This window comes from Echiichthys vipera, assembly GCF_963691815.1.
Source record: "Echiichthys vipera genome assembly, chromosome: 9".
In the NCBI taxonomy this organism is placed as follows: Eukaryota; Metazoa; Chordata; class Actinopteri; order Perciformes; family Trachinidae; genus Echiichthys; species Echiichthys vipera.
In genome coordinates, this window is record NC_139834.1 from 16036435 (window position 1) to 16045871 (window position 9437).

At 42.8% G+C, this 9437-nt stretch overlaps 1 protein-coding gene and 1 long non-coding RNA gene across 2 annotated transcripts; both read left to right on the plus strand.

Annotated features, from left to right (window-relative positions):
- Positions 1–3677: 3677 nt before the first annotated feature.
- LOC310951306 (potassium voltage-gated channel subfamily A member 3) lies at positions 3678–5299 on the plus strand (the record flags this gene model as incomplete). Its single annotated transcript, XM_083919458.1, has 1 exon — positions 3678–5299. Exon 1 carries the CDS (start codon positions 3704–3706, stop codon positions 5297–5299), a length of 1596 nt encoding a protein of 531 aa, XP_083775584.1. The 5' UTR covers positions 3678–3703.
- A 1197-nt stretch (positions 5300–6496) lies between these two features.
- On the plus strand, positions 6497–9154 carry LOC310951888. The gene is made up of 3 exons (XR_014593358.1): positions 6497–6595; positions 8888–8961; positions 9085–9154. It is a non-coding gene; the product is annotated as an uncharacterized lncRNA (long non-coding RNA).
- Positions 9155–9437: the final 283 nt, after the last annotated feature.

The following is a 9437-nucleotide window of genomic DNA, read 5'->3' on the forward strand; positions in this document are numbered from 1 at the left end:
CCTGTCCCAACTGTCCCAGTTGGGGCTAATTCTAACAAATTTGTGCTGTTCTGTTGTTTTATCTCTAACAGCGAATAAGGTATTATAAACTGATAATGTGTTTTATATATATAAAAAATTCTGAAGTTACTGGAAAGTAACTATTAAACATGTCTGAAAATGTAAATGTAGTTTAGTAAAAAGTCAAATATTTCCCTTTTGAATAGAAAATGTAGGAGTAATTATACTAAATGGCAGTACTTGAGTTTTTGAACTAAGTTACATTCACATTATAATGAATAGGTCTAAGTTAAAAGTTCAACTGCTACTGGAAATATATCCAGTATCAAAATAGTATATTTTTATCTCTGGAGAGAGTTCCCATATTGGAAAAAAATCTATACGAGATTAATCAGTTATAGGGTTATTTATTTCCTTAAAACTACTATTGGTGCTCCTTAGTGGTAATATAAAAAAGACACTGGCAAGTTTTAACATTTACAACACAGGGTCAAGACTGAGTTTATTCATGATTTAAGTTAGGGTATGCCTGCAGGGAATAGATGTAAGTAAATGTAAATAAGTAAAGTAAATAAGTTTGTGGGTTGGAAGGGTGGGGCTGCATGTGTCGGGTTGGGTGTTGCCACACATTCATTGCCCATAATGATGGGAGACTTCTCAGATTAGTCCAGTCATTCATTCCTCATTTAATTTAATCTGGAGGAAGCAGATGTTCATGAGCAGCAAACAGTCATCGCTCACAATTAGCCCAATGTCCTTTCCTCCCTTTGATATTTTGTCGATCCACTTGTTGATATGTTGTCTGAGCACACACTGCTGGGGTGTATCAAGAATGAACAGAGAGAGTGTGACTCTACTGTTAAAGACATAAGAGGAACTGACTAAAAGAGAGCTGGTTTTATGAGACTCTTAATATTTAGTGTTTTCTTTGTTGAGCCGATTCAGCTTAGAAACCAGTCAACTTTAATGCTTTCTCTCTCTCGTTTTATTCTCAGCTCACACATCCGCCACCCACCTACACCCACACACAGGGGAACATACACAAATTTTGGCATTGGTAGTAATAACTATGAAGACCTTTCCCTGACTACATCCCCCATTGATGGGGGATTGTCCTAATTTCCTCTAACCTTGTGAGAATTGAGAGTGGGTATCTTTCTGTAAATTTTCTGTGTCGCAAATTACCAGACTGATCTGCAAGTAAAATACAGGTGAGCTCACAAGATCAGGATGGTCTCGCAAGGCTAATCCCCACCCCCTTCTGCTGGCGATTTGAATTTGCTCTCCACAAGGGTCTGGAAAAAAAAAAGGTCTATTCTTCATGTTTCCTAACCCTTTTTTCTGGTTCCAATCACCAAGCTGGCTTTTTTCACCTGGCACGCTGTTGGCTGGTTAAACCCAATGATGACAGAGAAGCGTCGCAATCAGTTTGGTGTTTACAATTTACATTCAACATGGAAGCTACTGAAGCGCAGCAACCGCTACCTGTTGCTGCAGCTGTCGCTGTAGTTTTAAATGATTTCAGTGGCAAGTTTCCTTTGAAAACTGAACAGAAACTTGCCCTGGAGCAATTCCTTCATAAAAATGATGTATTTGCTTTACTGCCGACTGGTTTTGATAAAAGTTGAATCTACCGGTTAGCCCCGCTGGTGGCCAAACGAATGGAGTACATAATTTGGATCATTGGGGTGATTGGTTGAAGGACTGTCCAATTGCGTGCAGCCATTTGAACTACGCCCGCCTCTTGTGCTGGAGAAAATTACAGCAGCCTTCTGTACTGTAATGTGTACAAAAAAATCCACTCACTGTCCATACAGGTGATCCAGCTCAGACTTGGTAACATCTGTTCGTAAACAACAGGCTACATCTATACAGTAATAACCATTTCATCATTAATCCTAACTAGAACAATGAGGATGAGGAAAATGTGAAATATAACTGTTTAGTCCAGAGGCAGCAGCCAATTAGAACAATACTGTTTGGTTTGAGCAGATTTTGTCAACCAAAACACTGGATGGTTTGTGAAACCCTGATTAAGGGATTAGGGTAATGCAGCAACGATCCCCAGCTGAACCTGACATCACTTTTCGTAGTCGATGTGTTAATCCCTTGGCAACGAGACCACCCGAAAATAAGTAATTGAGTTAAACCTTAAAGAAATGGTGCCAGTAAAAGTTTGTGCCAGTTTTTTCATGGGCTCTATTTAGCTTTAGTGTCAGTCTAGTTACGGAAGTGCCTCGACTCCTTCCACTCAGGTAGACATAATCAATTTGATGTTTCTGCCTGTAGGTGAGAAATAGGAAAAAAGCATGAGTCAAGCTTTAATTGTTTTTTAATTTTATTTCAGCACCTCGGATAGCCACCCCCACAGGCAGAAAGTCCCTATAGCTTAAGTAGAACATTTTTCCAGCCAAACTTGTATGGAACAATTGTAATAGAAAACTGGTGCAATAACTGATGACTGAGAAATGTGTTGTAGTCAGTATCATAATCGTCGCACTTTGGAATATTGCAACAATTACATACATCCTATTTTGTTGTTTTGTCATCATGTACTAATGGTAAAATTCCACAGTACATCTGATAATCCGAGGGAGTAAATAACGGTCAGGTTTCAGATGAGACAGGCAAGGATTACTCTCTTTCTCTGCTGTGTGATTATATCTGAACACATCTGTCACTGTGTACTGTAGTTGCTCTTTTGACATTCACCCTATTAGCTCTTAAATATTACATGGAACCACTGTGTATGTGGTAGGATTGTCTCTGCCCCTTAATGTAATGTTCATAAGTATTTTTTCAGACCATAGTACTTTATGTGTGTAGTGTATACGAAGTATGGGGTCTTATTTTACTTGAAAAACACATTTCTTTCTCTTACATTGACCTGCTCGACCCCTCTCCTCTCTCTCCTTCATCCCCACCCTACCTGTTTGCTCCTTTTTACTATCCGTGGCATAATTTATACTTCAGACATCAGATGGGATGCCAGTCATTTCGACCATTTCAAGTAATTTAATTGTGCATAATTAAGGAAGTAAAGAAGGCATAATTAAGAACAATGTCCCAATTCCAAATGCATTTCATTTTACCATCACACACCCGAATATGTTTCTTGGATAAACAAAAGATGTAACAAATGGTAATGCGTAATTCTGGTGCGTCTTTTAAGATTGTTCCGGGAAACAATTATGCACTGATATGTTTAACCTATTTGATAGTGTGCAATGACCTTGTTTTAAAAGGAGACATTGCCCTCGCCTAGTAAGTGTGTGTGTGTGTGTGTGTGTGTGTGTGTGTGTGTGTGTGTGTGTGTGTGTGTGTGTGTGTGTGTGTGTGTGTGTGTGTGTGTGTTTATGTGAGCGCTTGAGCACGTGCCTACAAGACAGAGGGAGACAGACAGAGGCAGAGGGAGGCGGGCACGCCCAAACGATGGTTTTTGAATGACGCCCGTCTGTTGCTTCTTGTGTATATCCGTGCGTCCTGCCATTGGCGGAGAACGGGGAAAGGTACCCAACGCTGGCGCGCCGTGGGCGGGTGAATGGCCTGTTTATAAACCCAGATCTGTCCTCGTGGGCGGGAACAGCAACAGTGGAGGAAGAGAAAGTGGAACGCAGAAAAAGAGAGGGAGAGAGAGACGGTGGAGGAGAAGAGGCTGTGGCTGACCGGGGATCGCGGAGGGGGGCGAGGCGGCCGCCCCTGAATGCCCCTTCAACGGCGCATGGACGACCACCTCAGCCTCCTGCAATCACCCCCGCCGAGCACAACAAAAACTCGGGGCGATAACCTGGTGAACCACGGATACACCGAGACAGAAGCCGACGTGATGACAGTTGTGGCGTGTGACAACATGCTGGAAGAGTCGGCGGCTCTCCCGGGCCACCACTCTCTGGACAGATATGAACCGGACCACGAATGCTGCGAGAGGGTCGTCATCAACATCTCAGGGTTACGCTTCGAGACGCAGCTCAAGACTCTCTCCCAGTTTCCAGAGACACTGTTGGGGGACCCCAAGAAGAGGATGAGATACTTTGATCCTCTCAGGAACGAGTACTTTTTCGATCGAAACCGACCCAGCTTTGATGCCATTCTCTACTATTACCAGTCCGGCGGGCGAATCAGGAGACCCGTAAATGTGCCCATTGACATTTTCTCTGAGGAGATCCGGTTCTATGAGTTGGGTGAGGAGGCTATGGAAAAGTTCAGGGAGGATGAAGGCTTCATAAAGGAGGAGGAGCGGCCGTTGCCAGAGAATGAATTTCAAAGACAGGTGTGGCTGCTATTTGAATACCCGGAGAGCTCGGGTCCCGCACGGGGCATAGCGATAGTGTCAGTCCTGGTCATTCTCATCTCCATCGTCATCTTCTGCTTAGAGACATTGCCGGAGTTCAGGGACGATAATAGGGATCCGATCACGATTGCACCTGTGATTAATGGCACACTCCCATATTTCACCAGCCCCTTCTCAGATCCCTTCTTTGTTGTGGAGACGTTGTGCATCATCTGGTTCTCCTTCGAGCTGCTGGTGCGCTTCTTTGCATGTCCGAGTAAAGCCACGTTCTCCAAAAACATTATGAACATTATTGACATCGTGGCCATCATTCCCTATTTCATCACCTTGGGCACAGAGCTGGCAGAGAGGCAAGGGAACGGTCAGCAGGCCATGTCATTAGCCATCCTGCGCGTAATTAGGCTTGTTCGTGTATTTCGCATCTTCAAACTCTCGCGTCACTCCAAAGGGCTCCAGATTTTAGGACAGACTCTGAAAGCCAGTATGCGTGAGCTGGGCCTGCTTATCTTCTTCTTGTTCATCGGTGTCATCCTCTTCTCCAGCGCCGTCTACTTTGCTGAGGCAGACGACCCAGATTCGGGTTTCACCAGCATCCCGGACGCATTCTGGTGGGCTGTTGTCACCATGACCACTGTGGGCTATGGGGACATGCACCCCGTGACAATAGGGGGGAAGATTGTGGGGTCTCTGTGCGCCATCGCTGGTGTGCTAACTATTGCTCTGCCTGTGCCTGTCATCGTTTCCAATTTCAACTACTTCTACCACAGAGAGACGGAGGGCGAGGAGCAGGCACAGTACTTGCACGTGGGCAGCTGTCAGCCTCTAACAGACACAGAGGAGCTGAGGAAGACTCACTCCTCTTCCTCAATCAGCAAGAGCGAGTATATGGTGATAGAGGAGCACGCGGTCAACAGCACGTTCAAACAGCAGCCCAACTTCCTCACCGCCGCGCAAAACAACTCGCAGAATTGTGTGAATATAAACAAAAAGATTTTCACCGACGTGTAGCCAGTTTTAGAGTCATGGCCCTGAGGACAGGAAGGGGTGGTGTGTAAACACACAGCTGCTTCTGTCGTTTCGCTCCAGCGCGTGGAAGAAGCGATCAGATTAAGAAAGAAATGAATAAAAAAGAGAGAAGAAAAGAAAGGGCCACCCCTGTCTATTCAGACACGCTGCTTTGTGCTCCATTCAAAGAACCAGGGCTTTTCATTTTGGTAATCTGAATTTATAATTCTCTGTTTTCCTGTCGCGCTTAGAGAGAGAAAGAGCTCATTCAATATTAGGCCTATATTATCATGAGTGAGGGAATAAACCTGTTGTGCATTGTGCAATAGCCAATATATTATGACAACAGGTAGTAATAGCTTTATAACTGTGAAAGTTGAGTACAAATGTATGCTACTCGAAGAGCACTCACATTGTATTAACATGCGTTATGAGTCGTGATTCGTCAGTCATAGCCTATGTAGCCTATACTATTCAGAATCATTTAAATATGTGTGTGTGTGTTTAAACACATGTAATGTCTGAAAAACACAGTTTTACATATATAATCTCAATTAGACCGTTATGTGATATGCCTTTATTGTGCGTTAAAGTCTAGTCCAAGTGCTATTGTCTTTAAAACATTTTTTTAAAAGAATCCCCCATAATTCCTTATAAACTGCCACTGTTGGCTATTTAATGCGTAAACGGCACCATATAAGCACACGGGAGCGCCTACTGTCAGTGTCTCATTATCGGTTTCAGACGCACGTGAAAGCGGAGAAACACAACACACATGCAGAGATCAAAGAAGGAGCACGCCTCTCTTTGGATGCCTCAAATATAGCCCGCTGTGATACAGTCGCCATGGTGACGGTCGTTTCTTCGGTTAACCCCAGTCACCGTTGCCATGGCACCCTTGTTTCCACAGTAACCTCCCATATGGCGTGGAAGCTATATTGAAGATTCTCATCGAAACAGCTTGTCTTCAGTCTCTAATAAGACTGTTTTGCCATCACGCTTTGCGTGCGTAAAATACAAGCCAAACATGCCCAGAGCCCTACCGCCTATCAACAAGCTCACTCCGTGACTTAAGCATTGACACACAAACAAATTGGAGTAAGAAGATCTGTTTGCAAATAACAACCGTGAACTCCTCCCTCCAAAATCAACCAGGTACAACTCAAGAGGCGTGTGGATGGAGAGGCAGCGCGTGAGGAATTATGAATGGGCTGGAAGAGCACATTGTGTCTGACTGTCCTGAGTGCGCTATACTGCGGGTGCTCAGCAGAGGCCGCTGTTCTCCCACTGATAAAACTGGTAAGTTCTCAGCACTGTCATGCCCCTGTCTCTTTATAAAAAATAACCCTATACCTTCAGCCATGAAACCAGTGTTTTTAACTGTCTGTGTGTTTTAGATATTTCAATACAGGCAGATCAGGTCAATCCAGATAATGGTACCTTATTGAAATCTCCACGACCAGGTGCAGGTCAGAACAGTTCCTTATAATTCTTATAATTCTAATTTGTTTTATAGTATTTTTATTTATATCACAACATAATATAAGTGAGTTTCTTTTTTGGCATAGCTTGTATTAGGGCTCAACAAACTGATGTCTCATAAGTTGCATTAGCCTACGTTTTAGGACTTTACAATTCCATTATCGATTAATCGGTTGATTACTATCTACAGTAATCTATTCATCTTTTGATCTATTAAAATCTCTGTAAATAGTGAAACATGTCAATCCAATTTTATTAAAATTCAAAGGTGATGTTTTAAAGTATCTTATTTATTTTAAGTCCAAAACCAAAAGATATTCAGTTTTTACATGTACATGTCGGTATTTGAGAAGCTGAAAACAGCATATTTTGCTAGTTTTGCATGGAAATTTACTTTAACTATTAACTGATTGTCAAACTAGTTTGCAATTATATTTCTGTCAATCAACTAAACAATTTGTCAATTTGTCAGGGTGAGTGTGTAGGTTTCCCTGTTTTATGTAAAGGAGGTGATGCTCCAGCAGTGTGCCCAGGTTGTCTTTAACCTTCAGCTGACTTTGTCTATTAAATGAATAAGCACAAACAGCATGCCCGACCAGCTTGTCCTAGTGCTGCCCCCTGGTGGCTAACAGAACACGTGGCTCACCTGCTTTGTGACCTCAGTCTTCTTTTACCATTGATATCAAAGAGACACAGAGGTCAAACAACCATGATACAGCAGACAGCAATGGCAAATAGAGAGCTACTGGTTTGACATCAGTATTGTTGAATAAATACTGTACTGTTGAGATTGTTTCCCTTTGCAGATAGGTTATTGTGTATTTTATTTGCCAAAAGTTGCACATTATTACTTACATGCTTCCAACAGTAAGTTTATACCGAACACTCTCTATAGGCCTCTCTAGCTTGTCTTTTTTTCCTGTAACACATTCTTATATTTGAAAGTGCTCCACTGCTAACCCTGCAGATTTCTGTCTAGATAAGATTTATCTTTACTGTCCTCTTCGACTGTGATTACTCTAACTCAGACGGACGAGGGTGAGAGGGAAATAAAAATTTTAAAAGGCAGGATGGTGAATCTATCAAGCAGCCATGTTCTGCTCTACTTAGTGACACTGTGTATGCACTTGAATATGTGTGTGTGTGTGTGTGTGTGTGTGTGTGTGTGTGTGTGGTTATAAACTATTACTATGTATACGTCTCCGGGCATACTCGAGTGATAATTAGGGCAATCTTCTCATTCATTGGTTTACCCTTAAGGCAAAGTGGGAGGTCCCACAGAATTAACCTCTTCATTGATTATTGCTTTCCGTTTGGACCCCTGACCATGTCTTCATATATTTTCGGCGAAAACCTCCATAAGGGTCATCAGTGAAATGTCCTGCTAATTTCCCAGGTCGCATAAAAAGCTCCGGTGAGGAGAAACACAGGTCTATTGATCAGTAAGCAAGATATATTACGGAGGAGACAGGGGCTACTTGTTTATCATTTAACTGTATTGGTCAGTCTGGAAGCTGTTCTCATGGGCAGGATGGATTGGTTGAGACAAAAACATACACAATATAAAGTACTGTACCATGCACACTCATCTTTTCAATTCCTCCTGTCCATGTGCATTTCCGCAGCTCACTTGAGTTGAAAATTTGTTTTGCTACAGTGTTGACATTTAGTTGATGCAGTTATACAGGGTCAGTTGCCGTAAGTTAGGATGCACATCTGCTTCACTCAAGCAATGGATATGGCTTAATGGAACATGTGCCTGTCAGTCGGCACAGTTTTAGAGAAATGTGCCGCTTTATGTTACAGGACATGGCCATCTTATCCAAAAGTTGTCTGCTTCTCCCTTCTCTTGCCCTCTCCTGTTCTCTCTCCCGCTCCCCTTATCCTCTCCTCTCCTTCTGAACTAAGAGTATTTACAATTTGAGTTTTGCATGAGTGGTAATTAGACAGCAGGGAGAAGAGGAGCAGCCTTGCGTTGTTAATAAGACCACCAAGCTGTGTGATGGGTCTGGCTATGCTATGTGGCTCTAACAATTTTCCTTCTTCTTTTCCACCTCCTCCTCCTCTTCTTTCTCTCTCTATCTCTCTCTCTCCCTTTTTGTCTCTCAGGAGAAAGTTGTTCCATTTTCTGCACAGACCTCCTGGAACCCCTGACAACCCCAGTCATATTGCCTCCCATTTAGGTAAACAAACTACATTTGATTAGGGAGTAAATATGACACTGTTGAATTTCAACTAGTATTCACTGATAATAACTTAGAAAGGCTTTCTCCCATTAACCTGCATTGGCCCTTTCTTGTCTTTAGGGTCACATTGACTCCGGTCTTCCTGCTGGTCCAGATTGGCCAAAGTTAAGAATTGAGACAGAACACCCACTGGATCAATTTTTTTGCCTTTACCTTATACCTGGACTAGGTGCCTACCGATTCTCCCCCCTCTAGAGGAGCACCACTCATTCCAAAATGCAACAGAATGTGATCGCAAAAATGATTCAAGCAGTGACCAAATTCAGCTGGAACTGTGTTATGGACTCTGACATTCCTCCATACTGCTTTCTACATAAAATCCAAAAGGACAGATTCAGGAAACTGCCAGCAGTTTTGCCGAGCACATTTAATTCATGGACTTTACACAGATTTCTACATTCTGTATTCATATT